The following is an 18,618-nucleotide window of genomic DNA, read 5'->3' on the forward strand; positions in this document are numbered from 1 at the left end:
GACTCAGTGTTTGTTCCAATTGGAAGTCTTTGAATTTCTCAGCTTGAGGCTCAAAATGTTTTATTCAACCTAAAGAGAAACCAAATACATTTGTTTTCAGTGGAACGGTTTTATTTGCAGCATTTGCTTCCATTCAGTCTTATTTCTCAAAGACTTGCATTATGAAAATGTATATCATTACTTCATAAATATATTCACACAGAGAACACAAGAACACAGTGATTGTGATAGTATAAATAATGTATAAAGGTTACAACTTTGATTATATTATAGGCAAACCAGTGTGTTTCTCATTAAAAACATGACTATGTCCTTCTATTTATGAAATACATCTGATTAGGAGTGTGTATCTAGCAGTATAACTATTTTTAGGAATAGTGTCAATGGCGTGTCATGTGATTTAGGAGCTTCACTACATTTTCAGTTTAATTTATGTGGCCGTGTACTTAAATCCACTCCTGCTGTTCACAGAAAAAGAATCTCATTTTGAGATAAATCCCATTTTTAATCCTAGTTACGTTGTTGTTTTCGTGCGCAGTTAAAGGCAACAACCACTAGAGGGCGCAGTGATAATGAAAGGAAGCAATGCACCTACTGTAGCCTATATACTTCCTGTCAGTTTTTAAAGCCTCAGGATATTTAAACTAAAATGGAGTATTTTTCATCCATTTTGATTTGTTTTTTCCCTTCTTTATTTGATTCTGGAGAGTGATGCTTTGGTAACCCGTTTTTTAATCAATTACTGTAGGCCTATATCCCCATTAAGCTCTTGCAAAGCATGTATTGTAGGTTAAAGGTGTTGTAAGCAAAGAAAATTAACGTCAGACTCAAAAAAAAAATGTTAATTGACTAATTCAAATATGAATATGTGTCCTGAAAATGTGTTAAAGACAAAAAAAGGGGGATCAGCCCACTTTGGAAAACTAGCCAATCAAAAAAACATTTTCTGCCTATCAATCATGCACAGGTTTGTCTAACTTAGAAAAGATCGTTTTTAAAATGGTTTTGGAGGTAGAGTGAGTGGGAGTCTCTTATACCGATTAGTCTTGTTTCGGGCCATTTTCGGGTCACAGGAGCTTGACCAGAATGAGCATGAGCAGTAGAGCCACTATAATAAGCAGGAAGTTGAGCAGCAGGTTTAGTCCTCGGTTATTGGTCAGATCCATACTGGCGGGATGGAGATTTCCAGCGTTGTTCGGGTTCGGCCGTAGCGTCGTGTAGCCCAAGCGTATTCAGCCCCGGGTGGAAGATCTTCGTGTTTGCCAGTAACCAGGAGGACGAGCAGCTTACATCTCTCATATGCCGTAGAAAGAGCTAAACATGATCGACAGACTGACATGAGCTTTGCTGACAAGACACAGTCAGAGAAACAGACAATAACTGGTTTTCTTATGTATTATTCAAGCTTTCTGTGACTTCGTGATCATTAAAATACTGATTTTGATTGTGTAACAAAATTAGTACAGTGGGAGTATCAGTCAGAAACAGAAGCAGCACACTTTTTATTGCACACACGTGATCATGTCATTTTTTTATTGAGCAAGTGTTTTTCAGTTTGGCATAGTGTGTAACGGAAGATGATATCTCTCAGGCCTGCAGGTGCCATGCACTGATGGGATAGTGACAACATGGGAAGACAGTTGCATGCTTCATAAGTTCATAGTGAAGACTGGTCAGTTCCTCAATCCACCACTGCATGGAGCTCCAATCCTGTTTAGAGGAGTAGTTCACTTTTAAAAAAAACTTTTGCTGATAATTTACTCAACCCCATGTCATCCAAGATGTCCATGTCTTTCTTTCTTCAGTCGAAAAGAAATTAAGGTTTTTGATGAAAACATTCCAGGATTTTTCTCCATATAATAGACTTTAATGGGAACCAAACCGTTCAAGGTCCAAAAGACAGTTTCAGTGCAAACTGTTCAAAGGGCTTTAAATTATTCCAGACGATAAATAAGGGTCTTATCAAGCGAAACGATCGCTCATTTAAAAAAAAAAAAAAAGTTTAAGTTTTATAAGCTCAAGTGTTCACCTTGCTCTGTTCTGTGATGCGCGTTCGTGACTCTTCTGTTCGAACTCGTTCATCAAAATGAACGAATCTTTTCCCAAGTAAATTCGTTCATTTCGTTCGTTGAATGAACCAAATGACATGAAAAAAGATTGGTTCATTTTGATAAACTTTTTCATCGTCTGGAATCGTTTAAAGCCCTTTGAACAGTTTGCAGTGAAACTGTCTTTTGGCCATTGAACCGTTTGTTTCCCATTGAAGTCCATTTTATGGAGAAAAATCCTGGAATGTTTTCATCAAAAACCTTAATTTCTTTTCAAATGAAGAAAGAATGATATGGATATCAGCAAAAGTTTTTTTTAAAAGTGAACTACTCCTTTAAGTTGGATGCTACCTAATGAATTGTGCCGTTATATATACAGTACTTACACTATCATCTAAAAGTTTTGGGGCTGTAAGATTTTTTGAAAGAAGTTGCTTATACTCACGTTTGTTTGATCAAAAATACAGAATGATTTTCCCCACAAAACACATTTCTTATTATTATCGATGTTGAAAAAAGTTGTGCTACTTCTTCTAACCCTACATTTCAAGGTTTGCTTTTTTGATGAATAGAAAGTTTAGAAGAACAGCATTTATTTATGTATTTTTGGTAACATTTCGATCAATTTAATGCCTCCTTGCTGAATTAAACTATTAATTAAAAAAAAAAATTACTGACCCCAAACTTTTGAAAGGCAATATTACTATTTTCTATTGCCATTTTTTGGTGTTAAAATGAAAATGTTCAATTATACTTAATATTTGAATTTGTCTTATTAATTTTGCCTCGTCCACCATCTTGGAGTTGTTTTTTCTCAATGGCACTATGCATTATGAAAATAAAAAGGATACATGTGATGCTGCCTTAGTATTTGGCCCACATTGGAATTAAATTAAATTGTGTTAGATGTTACAACAACATCCACTGAAGAAGTCATATTGGTCACCCACTATCAGTATTGTCGTTCTTGTGTCAGTCTGGATTTGCTATTCATAATGCCTTTGATAATCATGCAATGTACAACCCAACTAATCAAAACCTGCTATAAAATAATAAATAGCTTCGCCCAACGCCCATCCACACACCCTCCGCCCCTCAAAGCGATTGGCCCCCTATGTATGTACAGTCCTTCGCCCTCATTGGCTACAGGGGAACTCCCGCTCACATTAGCAAGACAATGATGTAGATGAGCAGCAGGCAGATGAGGATGAGGCAGAAGTTGACAAAGAGCTCCTGCATGTTTTGCTTGGCCTGCTGGGGAACCTCCATGGTGGACGCCCGGCGAATGGCCGCCCGTGTGATGTGCTGCACCTTGTCCATGCCGAAGCGGGGTGGGCGGGATGGATTGATTAGTGCAGAGAGAGGGGAGAGGTGCAGACGGAGGAGAGAGGAAGGAAGAACGGGAGTACCCCAAGCTGGGGACGAGAAGCGCTGGTTGTGTTGGTGATCTGGTTGCCAGTGGACACAAGGCTGAGGGGAGGGAGCAGACAGATGAAAGAGTGAATGTGCATGCTATATTCACACGTGACATGCAGATCTGCTAGATCTCAGAAGACTTTGAGACTTTAATATGTTCTTAAAGGAGAACTCCGGCTCAAAATGAACCTTTGGTCTAATAACTCATTGGTACCTTGTCGACCATTCTCTGAGATTTGTTTTCATGATAATCGAATGTAAAGAGTTTTATCTCTAAAACTGTTTAGGGTATAATGCTAGTATATGGGGGCATAAAACAAGTAAAAAGAAATCGCTAGTTTATGCCACTAACAAGGCTCAAAATAGCCCCACACTAACACAGTAACATAATGAGGGTCCATAAATGCAAAATGAATGTAGGTACGCTGTTCATAGAGTTCAGAAGTTCGGTGTACTGCATACAGTTCAGCTAACTTAGCATGACGTTCGTGGTTCGACTTGTCGAGACTGTTTTCCAAAGATGGCTCCTGTCTGTATACATGAAGTGAATTGTCTTTATAAAGTATCTTCTTATTAAATGGTCTGTACACTTACAAAGTTCTCAATGCTTTGTTTTGCATGTAGGGACCCTCATTATGTTACTGTGTAAGTGTGAGGATGTTTTGAGCCTTGTTAGTGGTATAAACTAGCGATTTCTTTTTACTTATTAAATGCCCCCATATACTAGCGTTATACACTAAACAGTTTTTAGAGATTAGACTCTTTACATTCGATTATCATGAAAACAAATCTCAGAGAACGGTCGACAAGGTACCAATGTGTTATTCGACCAAAGTTTCATTTTGCGCTGGAGTTCTCCTTTAAAGCGGTAGTTGATTCATCAAAGTTTACTCACCTTCTAAACCTGTAGGATTCTGCAAAACACAAGATGAGGATAGTTTGAAGAATGTTGGAGTCCCAAAAATAACTTTGTATCCTATTGTATAGACAAACATGTACAAAATATCTTCTTTTGTGTTCTGCAGAAGGGTGGGTTTTCTTTTTTGGATAAATTATCCCTTTTTACACATGATTCAGGCTTAGATAAGAATTTATCACTTTGACTTTCACATAACAAATGTTGCGGAAAAGTGATTTTACAATGAAGTATTGTAGCAAGAAGTTGATTTAAACAGGAATTTGGAACAGAACAATTGTTTGCTTTTATACATTGCAGAAAGAAAGAGAGAACTCAGTGATCATGCTTTTATAAAATTTTAAGTCTTCGGATGATTTTAATTAATTGAACTAAGGTCCGATGTCTAAAATGAAAAATAGAAATTATGAAGCATTTATTTCATAAATTAAAAGCATCATTTATAAGGTACTCATCGGCTGTGCTTTGAAATGTCAGTGGAAGGTGAAAGGTCGCTGACTCAATCAATTTGCAACTGATTTTAGTCAAATGAAATTGCTTTTAACCTCAAATAGAGCATTCCTATGCCCTGACTAGTTTCATTTTCAGATATGTCACCTAAAAGGAAGATGCTTGACAGGTTTCTAAAATTAAAACCGCAGGGGTCTCGCTTCCTCTAGATTCTTCGTTCAGAGTGGATTTTTCAGTCTTACTCTTGCATTTCCACCAAAAGATGTACTTGTACAAAGCCTTGTTCTATTATGCATCAAGTGCAATGTCATTAACTTACTTTATTATTATTGAATGCTTCCAAGATGAGACATAGTGTGTCTTTATATAACTGTGTAGGAGTGAGCTTATTTCTTTTCATTATCCCGTCTTGGCTCTGAGTGAATAAAAAGAGGTGGCTTCAGAAAGATGTTTTATATTGGTTATTTTACATGTGTACAAAACAGCCTAAATCGGGATTTAGCACTTCGCCTCCGGAAAGATTAGATGAAACCCTGTTTTCGGCGAAAGATAAAGTGGCCTTGATTATAAATCTTTGCGTATTAGCGGAGCTCTCGTCTCGGACAAGCTTATCTCTCTCTTTCAGACTGCTGCTCATTCCTGTCTTCTCGAATCTGTTGGCAGTTCTGTCTTACAGAGGCATTCGGCAGCATCGTATCCTGAGTAACATCATGGACATGGAAGCACCTGTGCCCTGTGTTTTCATTGGCCGCTGCATTGCGTTAACTGCTGCAATACGGTTATTCTTAGGAATGACCTTTTGTGGCCACAATATTCCACTGAAATCGTCCCTCCGGAGCCTGACTCTAACTTATCACCAAGAGGGTAATAGAGGCCTGGGATGATGTTGTTGTTGTTGTTTTGTTGTTGTTGGATATGTAGGCTGCAACTAGTTTAGATCAATGGGGACACAGTTATATTATATGGAGGATTGTGTTTTTGGGAAGTGTAAGATTTGCTTGTTTTCACACTGAGTAGCCTTGTCTTGCTTGACAGAAACCAGTTCCTTTGCAACACCTCGCAAAGACATGAAACAGGCCTTGAATATAGCGTGCATGTTCGACATGTAACTCCTTTTCCACAATTTATGTTGTTTAAAATGGTTTTTAAATCTTCAGCTGAGGCTTCCTTTAAGGAAAACAATGTACTTCTTTTATTACTCTCTTTCTTTTAATATTTTTAATGGCTGCTTCAGTTAGCATGCTTTTTTGCAGTATTTTTGCTGTTTAATTTAGTTAATTTGTGCTGTTCTGAACACCTCACACTTTGAGCATTTGAGCACACTTTGAGCATAACATCTCATGTAAGTGTCCCCTTAGGAATGCATCTAGTGAAGCTAAAAACAGCCTTAGTAAACACTTCCAACGCTACCTGGAAATATAAAGGGAATTTCTAAAATTGGAATGAATGGTAGAATTGATAAAATCCTAAAAGGTCATGGAAAAAAGTTGTGGCGATTCCTATTTTCAATTTCAGTTAAAGTATTTATTTGACTTACTAATAAGCGCTTTGCAACTTTTTAGTGTTATTTACTAGCCTGGCTAATGCCAGACCACGTATCATTGGAAACCACATGTTCATTTTCTCGTATTTGAGGCGTGGTATACGAATAACCAGAGCCGTATTATTGGGTGCTACGAATATCTATCAAATGCGCCTGTACGTAGCTCATAGCCAATCGGTTCAATTATACCAGATGACGTATGATACATTGAAAATGAATAAAATCGCACTACGGCAAGGCAGCACGGGGAAACGCAGGCGAATAATTGAATGACCATGACCAGGCTAATACATTGATTATTCATTGAGAATGTAACTTCACGTCTGCTGCATATAAACAAACTGCTTCGGTGTGTCGCATATACGTCGTCATCATCTTGTTGCTCCCTCCCCGTTCTGTGATTGGTTCTCTATCTCAGGTGAAAATCTTTAAAATGTCGTCTTGCACAACCCTACTTAGTTGGACATTTTTGTCGAGTACTTGAAGAAAACACTTAAAGGGATACTTCACTTTTTTGGAAATAGGCTCATTTTACCACTCCCTCAGAGATAAATAGTCGGGACAGTAAATAAACAGACATTTTCTGGTCTCATTGACTTCCATAGTATATTTTTTCCTACTATGGAAGTCAATGAGACCAGAAACTGTCTGGTTACTGATATTCTTCTAAATATAAAAAAATCGGCTGAATACATTGGAAAATGGTAAAACCAAACTTTTTAACTCTGAGGGAGTGGTAAAATGAGCCTATTTCCAAAAAAAGTGGAGTATCCCTTTAAAAAGTATATTTGATCATTTAAGGGTTTTGTTTGTGTAATTTACTTGCAGTGATCTAATGTGACGCAAATGAAACGATGCTTTGTGGGATAGAAGTATGTTGGGTCTCATCTCATTTTCACCTATTAAACCAACAAAACCTATTCCTCACCGATTGTTTTAGTGTTCTTTGCATCCAGCTGGCCAGTGTCACTGTAGAAAGAGGTTAAGTAGATGAGTAACTGAAGTGAAGCCTGGAGTTGAGCAGTTCATTCAGGCGCCCAACACGTGACACGGAGGAGATAAACATGCTGCTGGTGGCGACGGGCTTGCGAGAGCTGTTTGTCAGCACTACAGGACTCCTGCATTCCATCGCCCTAGTTAGCTAGTCAGGAGTCATGTCCCCCATCACCACAGGGATTGATAAGATCATTAACAATCTCCTTGGGAGGGTATCGAGCAGGTCGTATGCTTAAGATACCCTTCCTCATATGGTTATTCAGAGCAGATTTGTATCAACTCTCTCAAGCCATCCTTTGGCAACAAAAAGCCAACTCATCAGCATTAAAATGCACAGACACTGCCAAGAAAGTTGTGGAAAAGAGAAAACAAGTGGAGCAAAAAATAGGATAGAATCGCACCAAAAAAGGATATGGTCTGAAATACTGGCCCAGAGATTTCCCATGCCTGAGTATGTTTATGTGCATATTTTTTACTCTCTCCTGCATAGCTTATTGTAACTTCCTTGCACAAATAAGTCCACTTAAGGCCAAGCGAGTGCACTCAGTTGGCCTCGATGCTGATCTTTCCATGATGGCATCGCAGAGCAATGTTGAGGGATTTTTAGTGGATTGGTGATGCCTCTGAGGACATGACTCTAAACAGGTAGGACAGTGCCTGTTGAACTGGCATTAGGACAGACATTTTTGGCCATGCACACTATGGATTGTGCCTATACAGTTATTGATATTTAATTGTTGTTTTTTTTGCCACTATATTTCTTTAAATCTTTAGATCTTTCTGATACAGTATTGATATAATTTTATACAGTTTAATTAAAGTCACTCATAATAAAAAAATGTATTTAAAATAATGAAACATCTGAAACTACTGTTTGAATTATTACTGCACTATATAGATAGCATTCAATGCACAGATGTTTAAGTCACAACATCTGTCCAGAAATTGCTTGAAATATATATATATATATATATATATATATAAAACATAGCAGTTTTATATATAATTTCATTTCATTTATTTATTTATTTATTTCAACAGGGACAATGTGCAAAAAAACATTAATTAAAAAATGCTTTGCACCAGATTTAGATTTAAGCTAGTTTCCATCTGCAGTCCCCGAGCAGGTGAATTACAATACAAAATATACAATATAAAATGTAATAATTAGTCACTCAAATACATCTATCTATTAATTAATTCATCCATTCTCCATTTCAACTATCAGTCCAACTAAATTATACTAAGAATACTGCAATAAAACCTCACTAAAAAGTCAGATTTACATGCTTAATGCTATATTTAAATTATAAATAATGCTATATTTAATGCTATTTTAATGCTATATTTAAATTATAAATAATTAAAAATCTATTGTGCCATATATATGTATACATACACACACACACATTTTATACAATTCTAACATAAATTATATAAAAAATATAGGCCTATAAAACTTGTCAAGAAGGTTCCATTTGTTTACATTAATTAACATGAACTAATGATGGAAAAATACCTACTTCTAATGCGTTTAATAATCTTATTTAATGCTAATTTCAACATTTACTTATTAAAAAATACTGTAGAAAATGTACTGTTCATTGTCAGTTACTATTAGTTAATACATTGACTTGCATTAAATAAAAGCTTATTGTGAAGTGTTACCAAAATATTTTTATAATGTTTGGTGAAATATTAAAATGTATTTTATATTTCATATAATTGAAATAAATGTATAGAATAAATGTTTTTAAAAAATGTAATTATACATAATCATCAAGGTGAAAATGTGTTTGAGGTGTAATAAATTAGATGCTACAAATATCTTTATTGCTTGAATATTTCCACAAATGCAGAGACCACAAATGTGTGTGTGATTCCTGCTTTAACAGGCTTCTGTATGCAGTTAACCTTTCCTACTCTGCAGGGCCGCGGTGAATGCAGCGAGCTCATTTGTGCTGAAATGAAGGGTTGTCAGATCTCCCTGTGGAGTGCAGATCTGGGGTGTTGTGTGTAGGTCAGAGTCAGTCTAAGTCACATCTCCCCGATTTGTGTTCGGAGAAGAATGTGTCTGGCTCGCTGTTTATGGTGAGCGCACAGAGCCGTACAAAGACCAGCAGACAAAACTCTGGTGAATCTCTGAAACATCAGCCACTGCTGTGTAAGAATATAAAACTGATGAGTAACCCTCCAATTATTTATCATAATAGCTTGGATATTTTCTGTACTCTTACTTGTGAAAATTGCATGTCGCTGTTCAAGACCTTTCTATGATGATTTGAACAAATTAAGTTTTTAAGATTACCTTGTCAACAAATCAATCTTAAGAAAGCACTGCGAATTTAAGCTGGTTTTGGATTCGCTTGACCCAAATTAGATGTGTTTCTATTTTTTTCTGCAATGTAAAAGAATTTGGATGCAATTGGTGAAACAGTGATAGACACAATAGCCAGATGTGATAACAGTCAAAGACAAAATCTAGATAAACTGATTGTGGACTGTTAGATGACTATTGTGCTCCTTAAACTGATATGCAAGATACACAAGAAAAGGTTACCTACCTAAATCTGTAGATGAACAGTATTGGGGTTCAATTCCGTTGCTCTAGTTTTCTTTTAGTGGAAAGGACGGTCTGTGGCAACAATGTGAAGTTGGAAAGTTTATGGAAGAAAAAGTGAAGGGGTGGAGTATAGGAGGAGAGTTGAGTATAGAGATGCGTAGGAGGGGTCTGAGCTATCTCATTCTTTTTTTTGGGGGTGGGGGGGAGCTTTTTACAAGCTTTTATCCTCACATAAAAACAGCATACCAAAATTAGGTTGTATTGGATAGTCTTAATATGTCCTGCATTTGGTTGCAGAGTCAGTGTCACTGTTAGATGATTTTTTTTTATTTATCTATTTTTTTATTCAATTTTATTATTTTATTTTATTACTGGTGGTGTTTTTTGTTTTGGTTTTCAGATCAGATTTTGCATTGCAGCCAATATTATATAGAAAATGCATCCATGTATAAAATAAATCATTTATTGAATTTATGTGTTATGTAGTATGAGTATTATTGTTTTATTTTATTTTTTGCTGGTGAAACTTTACATTGCTGGCAAAATTAAAGTAAAGCAAATTCATTCAGGTCTAAAATAAATTTAATAGAAATAGAAACTTCCGTCCGTCATAAAAAAAATTCGGATCTGGTTCGATTTTCTGCGTTTTTGGCATCCACAGCCAGCATTTCGAGAGGTTTAAGGACAATTCAGGGCCGGCTGGAGCTTGTTCCGTACATCATTGCACATATGCGCAGTGCTTTCAGTTCAGTTCTCTCGATTAGATTATGAAAGTAATAAACCTCCCCTTTCAATCAGATTGAAATTTCGGATCGATTAAAAGGTGTGATTGAGCAGCCAATTCGATAACTAATGTATTATTTGGGTACAATATATAACAGCCTATATACAGCTGTTCTGTCTGCCCAGCGCTTCTTCTCTTTGCTCGCTTTTCTCATGTGCATCTCTCAAACACAGTTAGCTGTGTATAACGGAGCAGTGCCTAAATGTATCATCAAATGACAAGAATTGTGCACTTCGATAAGGTGTCGACATATCTTACTCCTTCTGCATGCGCATAGGTTCACAGCACACAGTTTCCCAGTTGAGTGCAAAAAAACTGCCATTTAATTGCACAAAATATGTCTAATATATCGTTTTTCTTGCATTTGAATGTGTTCTCTACTCTGAACTGTTTAGCCCTCGTGGAATTTACTCTGTAACCGTATCCAGCAGCTCTCAGTCTCACCGGAGATTCCAGTTGGTGGATTAATACAGATATTCTCTTGATGTTGCTGCCAGAACAGCATGTGTTCTAAATGACCGGTTTTATTGAGAAGATTGTTTGTGAGATCATAATAGACTATAAACATCTTCAACCTATGGTTTAAGAGCATCCTCAGGGGTCTCTGGGAACTTTCTTGCATATTTTAGCTTTTTTTTTTATTGTTTGAGTTCTATTTTGAGATAAAAACATCCCAAAGTTCTCTTCCTTATAAGGAGCTCTGTTCGCTATAGTCAGAGAAGCTTTTAGAGATTGAAGAGGACATGAGGAATGGAAAAGTAATTACGATGGCATCCAATTTCAGTGTAGTCTCCAGCCAATGCAAAACCTTTGGAAAGGTCTGGATGAACACCACTTGTTGACCAAAACCATAAATTGTCTAAAAATTTCTAAAAAGCACAAGTGCACTAGTTTGAAGGTCTTCTTGTTTAGAAATGATAAGTGTTTCCATTGGGCTTTAATCTCCCATGGACAACTCGCTTCACCAAAATGACTGTTTGAAAAATGTTTGCTGGTGAACACCATGGCTATGTTTGTAAACCCGGACATAAACCAATTGCATGTAAATTCATACACTACAAAAATTGGTATAGAAACATTTTCATTTAGCAAGTAATAGCCTACATTTTAAAGTATTTTCTTGTAAAACGTCCTCTAATGATCTATATTTAAAGCTGTACTTGTCTTTTTCACAGATGTTTCTCAGTTCTTTTTGACTGTGCAGTAGTTAGCATACTAGTTGTTTTCACTACCATAATCCCAATGCAACAGGACATCGAGTGTGCTGTTTGCCTCGGTATACATGCTGTTCTTTATGGACAAGCTCATTAAAATGGAGGAGGTCAGTCCTCTGTGTTGACCTTGCTCTCTCCGTACCTCGTTTACAGAGTGTTTATGGCGTGTTAATGCCTGGTTGCCATGCGCATGCATACACATTGTCCATTGGCCTGTGCCATGCCCTCTGGCCAGTGCTGGAAAGTTAGCTTGTTAGGTGCAATACATCCATGTCTCAACTCATTGTTCAGCTTAGCACACCCGCTCCCTGGATCCAACAGCTGTCACCAGGCCACACAACACAGAGGTGCCTTTGGGCTACGACAATGTGTGTGTGTGTAAACAGTGATCCCAAAAAGGCATTTGGATTCTCAAGTGACACTTAAAATGTCTGAATGTCATTGCAATTGCAACCAGTGGTATCTGTAAACAAGAGCTTTTATACACACTGGTGCAACAGCAATTTGAAGTCATTTCTCCTCAAGTTCACACACAGGGACCAATGGGACCAATAAAACTAATAAAATATTACAATTTTTTTAGCCTATGTGTCCAAATGCCTTAATTTTGAACGCCTAAAGACTCTTGGTTTGGTATTTTTTTTGCGAAATCTAATTCAATGGCATTTTTAAATGTCGCTTAAGTGTCCAAATATTTTTTGGGACACAGTATATTCAATTTTATCTTGTTGCTTTGTTTTTGTGCAACAAGTATTTTGTATCTAGAACAGCTTAAAGCAAATATGTGCTTAACACCGATAGGTGATTCTCATATAACACACTACTAAACTGCATCGCAAATGGCCCACAGCACTGCCTTTATTGCCAATTCCGAGTACAGTCACCTCGAAAGGAGCCAGCGTGTCTCCCTTGTGTTGTCCCAGCATGCCAAGAGGTTGATGGACGGCTGTCTGGAGGGCCTTCGAGAGAGAGCAATGGCAGGGTGTGATAGAGTTCAGGGAATCGGCACCAGATTAGCTGTGCAATGTGGCAGAGTAAAACTGTTCAAGTGCTGTAGCCGAAAGCCATCAGACCTTTCCTGTGCCCTTTGGTCTGTTTGAGAGAGTGGATTTGATTTTTATTCTGTTCACCAAGAGGATAAGTCCTCTGCGAAACAATCGCTCTTTCTCATGACTACCAGGCTATGCTTAATTTTTAAAGAGTGCTTTAAATATTTCAATTTTAAGTTTGAGTTTGAGTTCATATCTATGCTACTCCTAAACATTGACAATTAACTTAAAAACATTTAAATGTAGGCTTTGTATTTATTTTTAATTTTAAGATTATATTTATGGATATATTGGTGTTGGTTATCAGCCAATATTATTTTATTTATCAGTATCAATATTAATATCAGCCAATATTAGATATTTGATTGCACATTTCTTCCTTTTACGTTCAGATTATCTTTCCTACCATCTAGTGCTTACTGAAGTCATCATTTATGTTTTATATAGCTTCATTGATATTATTTTTATAATATATTATTTTTCATGATAAATAATATATACACAAAATAGTATATTGTATTTGGAATTCTTTACTATTGGAATAATAAATCTGCACTGGTCAAGTGATTTTATGTGGTGTTTAATATGGATCTTTTTCATAGAGTTAACGTTTAGTAGTTAATAATAGAATATGCAGCGACCGTTTCTCCGTTGTCAAATGAAGACCTGTTCAAAGTTGCTGACTCGAGGGGAACAAGAACCTAACGGAGTTTAATTAAAGATACAGCATTTAGCGTTTTCTGGCCTCCATCTACTTTAATGAGTGATGTTCCTTCCTCAAGCAGCTGTTCCTGTCTTAGACGGTTTAAACGGCCGTGTCCTGGAAAGACACAAACACAACACTGCTGTCAGGAACTTTGAGGAGCAGGTGGAGGAACAAGTTTAAACAAACCTGACTCCTGACTCATAAAACTTTTAGTTTATGTAATGGAATAAAATTAGGGTAAACACAGACGTTTATTCCCATTAGAATCTAGATGCCCATTTGCCAAGAGGACAGGCGTTCTTTGGGCTGATGCATTTTTTTAAGGAACATTTATCATAAAAACAGAGACAGATTTTATGCCATAAATCAGTGCAGACATATAACAGTCTGCATTTATGACAGATTTACAGGCCTAGGGTCAATATAGTATCTAAAGTCCTGGTCTTGATAGGAATGGCATGGTACTTTTGGCATGTGGTAACAACACCTCCCAAGGAGACAAGCTGGTGGGGAATGACTGCTATGCCTGGCCTACATGCTCTCCACTCTTCAATATAAAGCCGGGTGGCCAGATCCATGGAGATTGGAGACGGCACAGGACTACTGGCTTTCCTTTGGTTCAATGGTTGAGCTACTTCCACCTGTCACAGAAAGCCAATTAATACTATTAAACATAATGAGATCATTAATGTCTAAGGAGTTCTTTTAACCATCAGATATTGCCCCGTTAGACTGCTCAGATTGCTTTCACAGAGCCGCCCCAAGGGCTGTGCGAACTGTGCAACCGCACAGGGCCTCGCGCCACTAGGGGGCCTCGCAATCCAGCCGGGTTTTCCAATCCAAACCACGGGGGATTAGCGGCCGATGAACGCTCGCCAATCTGTTAGTATGAAAGAGCCAACAATGTATCAAAGACGCTAGCAGACGCGTCGCCAAGATCAGTCAATATCTAGTATCGCAATATCGCATTTCAAGTTTGCACAGGGCTTCGCACCCCACTTACGACGGCACTGTGCTTTCATATTCGTTTTCAAATCGATCATAAGTTTGCTTGATGAAATTAATGTAAACTAGAAAAAAAGCCTGTGGAAGGTCAAATGTCCTGGTTTACCATTTAAAATATTTAATAGCCCTCGCAAATATAATAGCCTGGGCTTTTATTTTTTTAATTATAAAAAAACATATTGAAATCAAAGTCTTTAGTGACTGAAAATCATGTAATTCGCCTTAAATCATCTTTCAAGAACATTACAAGTAACATTCCAATTTTTTTTAATTCGTATTTTTAATGAATCTGTTGATTGGACTCACAAAACCACTAAATCAGTCATTCTCAACCTTTTGGACTGCAAGGCCCCCTTCATATAAGACAATACTGTAATAGTATTGTCTTATATAAAGCAATGTAGACAATGCACTTCTGGTACTTCATGTGTCTTAAAAGTTAATAAATTCAAAAATATGACCTCAGTTTAATCTTTATTTTTAGTGTTTAATGTCTTTTATTAAAAGTTTTTTATAATTTTTTTTATTACGATTGTCAATATAACCCAATTTAAATTATTGTAAGACTTACTGAGGCCCCTTGGTTGAGAACTACTACTCTAAATGATTCATTCACAAAGGAACAGGATTTTCAGTCAATAACAACTTAAATGTCTGTTTGTTTTTCACATAAACATAGTGCACACGTCGTATATACTCTTTTACTATACTTTTTATGGTGCTTTTGCACCCTTTTCATGTAGAAAGAGACAAAAAGCAAACTCAACTTCCCCTTATCCATTCCCTGTCATCTGCTTCCTATAATAATAATAATAATAATTCGTTACATTTATATAGCGCTTTTCTGGACACTCAAAGCGCTTCACATAGAAGGGGGGATCTCCTCAACCACCACCAATGTGCAGCATCCACCTGGATGATGCGACGGCAGCCATATTGCGCCAGAACGCTCACCACACACCAGCTTACTGGTGGAGAGGAGACAGTGATGAAGCCAATTGGTGTATATATGGGGATGATTAGGAGGCCATGATGGACAGAGGCTACTGGGCAAATTTGGCCAGGATGCCGGGGTTACACCCCTGCTCTTACGAAAGACATCCTGGGATTTTTTATGACCACAGAGAGTCAGGACCTCGGTTTAACGTCTCATCCGAAGGACGGACTCCTACTGCGCAGCTCGCCATTTCCTAGGCTGTTTGTTGTTGCTGCTGCCAACCACCCAACTAGTTATGGACTCCTACTGCGCAGCTCGCCATTTACGAGTGCTTGGTGCTCTGAGCTCACATACTGTGGAGATTTGAGGCAGTTTGTTTTGTTTACCACACACTGACTGTTAAAAATATCCCCAGCTATGTGAAGTGGTGAGGGAGGCCTGGCAATGAAAGTGGCACCTGCTTCTTATCACCACTCGGTTTGCTGCGGGGACTAAAATCTCTCCAGAGGCAAATAAAGGCATGTTTGCAGGCTCGAGTGCGCCACTGATATGTGCCGCATTCATAGGGTTGGCATTTGTGAGCCTGGCAGTTGGTCAAGTCTGCAGAGTTTGGTCAGGGAATCAACATGGACTATTTTAAACGGTTGATGTAAATGAGGTTAATACATCTGATAGCTGGTTGTATGCGGTTAGTCCTGCGCAACCACATCAGTTGAATATATAGTGCCAGAGGACGGTGGTCATTGGTCTCATGGATAAAATGTACCATATCCCATCCAGTATACAGTTCACAAGTGCAGGACACATAAGAGTTATTTTGATTCGAAGATTGGAAGATTTTGATTTTTGATCGGAAGTTAGTTGTTCCGATTACAAAGATTCAGTAAAGATGTACAGTATGAAATGATGTAAATAACTTAATAATTTTTAAACTATTAATGATTGTATTTAATAAATGAAAACAAATCCCTCTCTCTCTCTCTGTCTTTCTTTTGGCTTGCTCCCTTTTTGTCAGGGGTCGTCTCAGCAGAATAATCCGCACAGGTTATTTGGCACATTTTGATGCTGGATGCCTTTCCCAGCACTGAGAGTGTACTAACTCTGCAATCCCAGTGCTAGGACACACACACACACACACACACACAATACTGCCAATTTACTTTGTCCAATTTACTTTGTGCAATACAGGTATATTGCATGCCGAAACCCATGCATTTAATTTTAAAATAATCATTTTAAATGTTTTAATTACTTTGAAAATATTTAAAAAATTTTAAACATTTGTTAATTTAATTTAATCACAGATATCGATTTTTATGGTATGTTAAAGTAGCAATTTAAAATATTTTCAGAAAAATATTTTATTTTAATGTGTTCTTTTTTTATTGTATTTTTATTTTATTTTAGGTATGTTTTATAATTGTATAATAATTTTGTAGCAATTTACAATTTGAAAAAAGGTTTTATTTGTTAACATTAGTTAACATGGACTAAGAATGAACAATTCTTCTACAGTATTAACAAATCTCAGTTGCTGTTAATTTAATCATTTACTAATACATTATTAAAATCAAAAGTTGTATTTGTAATCATTAGTTAATGCATTGTGAACTAACATATAAAAATACAACTGTCCATTGTTTGTTCAACTAATTTTAACAATGTTTGCCATTATTAGTTAATGTAATACATTAACAAATCCTAACAAATGAGACCTTATAAAGTGTTACCAATGTTTTTAAAATAGTTTTTAGAAATATTTAGAAAGCTCTTGAAATTGAGCAGTTTCACATAAAGGGGCTCATAAGGCTTATACCCCAATGTCCCATATATTTAATAAAGATCTCAACAGATGTTGAGTATAGAGTCATCCTTCCAAATCTGCTGTATGTTTTGAGTAAAGCATGAGATGTGACCTCTTCAGCGGGGTCCTTTCAGCACCTCATGAGGCCATTTGCAGTGCTCCCATTTATTGGCTTTATGACCTGTCACCCTTCACTCAAACATGCACTGCTGAAGATCGTGTTCATACTGACTTAAGGGCTATGGGGAACTATATGTTTGGTGTGTGCCATCAGGCCTGGATTATAACATCAGATCCGATATGTTCTTATTTTATTTGGGGACACTGTTATGTTCAGTTAGCCCCTGCTGGCAGGTTACTTAACTACACCATTACAAGAGCAAAAAGCATCATTCTCCATTGACAGCCATTGAAAAAGTACAAATAATTATATAAATTGTTAATCTAATATATATAACACTGGCCACTCTGGATCACACTGCACAACGCAATTAGTTTATATCAGTGGGCACTCCCCCTCTCATAGCGTGTGGCCACTCCCCGTCTCAGACTGCACACTGTGTGGCCACTCCCCCTCCACACTGGAAACTGAGTGCCCACTCCCCCTCCACAGTGGACACTGACTGGCCACTCCCCCTCCACGATGGAAACTGAGTGGCCACTCCCCCTCCACACTGGACACTTAGTGGCCACTCCCCAAAATAAACATTCTGACATTAGAGGGTTGTGGTTTAAAAATATCTGAATATTATATTTTATTCACGGCCATCATTTGCAGTAGCCCATGTTTGCTAAAGCGTACCGTTTTCCCGGAGTTTACTTTGTAGCCGCTCCAGCCAAAGTCTGAACCTCCCCTGAATCGTCCCGCTTGTTCACTTGTGGATGTTAACAGAATCTGTAAGTCAGCTACACTGTTTAATTCTGAATATTATATTCTATTTTGGTGCATAGGCTATTCAGCAACAGTGACTAAAAACAGATTTTGCACAGGTATTGATATAAATTCTAAATAAATAGATATATTTTATTACATTTATTTGCCATTCAAATCACATACTTCCAGGGAGTCATGCGCCTCCTTGGAAAAACCAAGTAAAATTTTAGATTCAGAATTGCAAAGACTCGCTGTCATCCTCCAAGTGAGAAGAGACCTTTACAAACCCCCTGGAGTTCTTCACTGTAATGCT

The 18,618-nt window shown here is 37.3% G+C and overlaps 2 protein-coding genes across 5 annotated transcripts in view; one reads left to right on the top strand and one right to left on the bottom strand.

Annotated features, from left to right (window-relative positions):
* Positions 1–18,618, top strand: part of cep85l (centrosomal protein 85L) — a 67,920-nt gene that overhangs the window by 36,932 nt on the left and 12,370 nt on the right. The gene's annotated exons all lie outside the window — the stretch shown is intronic.
* pln1 (phospholamban 1) lies at positions 94–10,046 on the bottom strand. 3 transcript variants are annotated; one of them, XM_089118854.1, is made up of 4 exons: positions 9,934–10,046; positions 4,360–4,378; positions 3,214–3,518; positions 94–1,314 (listed from the first exon to the last, which is right to left on the bottom strand). In XM_089118854.1, exons 3-4 carry the CDS (start codon positions 3,366–3,368, stop codon positions 1,296–1,298), a joined length of 174 nt encoding a protein of 57 aa, XP_088974980.1. In that variant the 5' UTR covers positions 3,369–3,518; positions 4,360–4,378; positions 9,934–10,046; the 3' UTR covers positions 94–1,295. The 3 variants fall into 3 exon arrangements, 2 of the variants coding, with proteins under 2 accessions (XP_088974980.1, XP_039548201.1); XR_005625746.2 differs by lacking the exon at positions 3,214–3,518; XM_039692267.2 differs by lacking the exon at positions 4,360–4,378.

This window comes from Pimephales promelas, chromosome 13, assembly GCF_988280905.1.
Source record: "Pimephales promelas chromosome 13, fPimPro1.hap1.1, whole genome shotgun sequence".
NCBI lineage: Eukaryota > Metazoa > Chordata > Actinopteri > Cypriniformes > Leuciscidae > Pimephales > Pimephales promelas.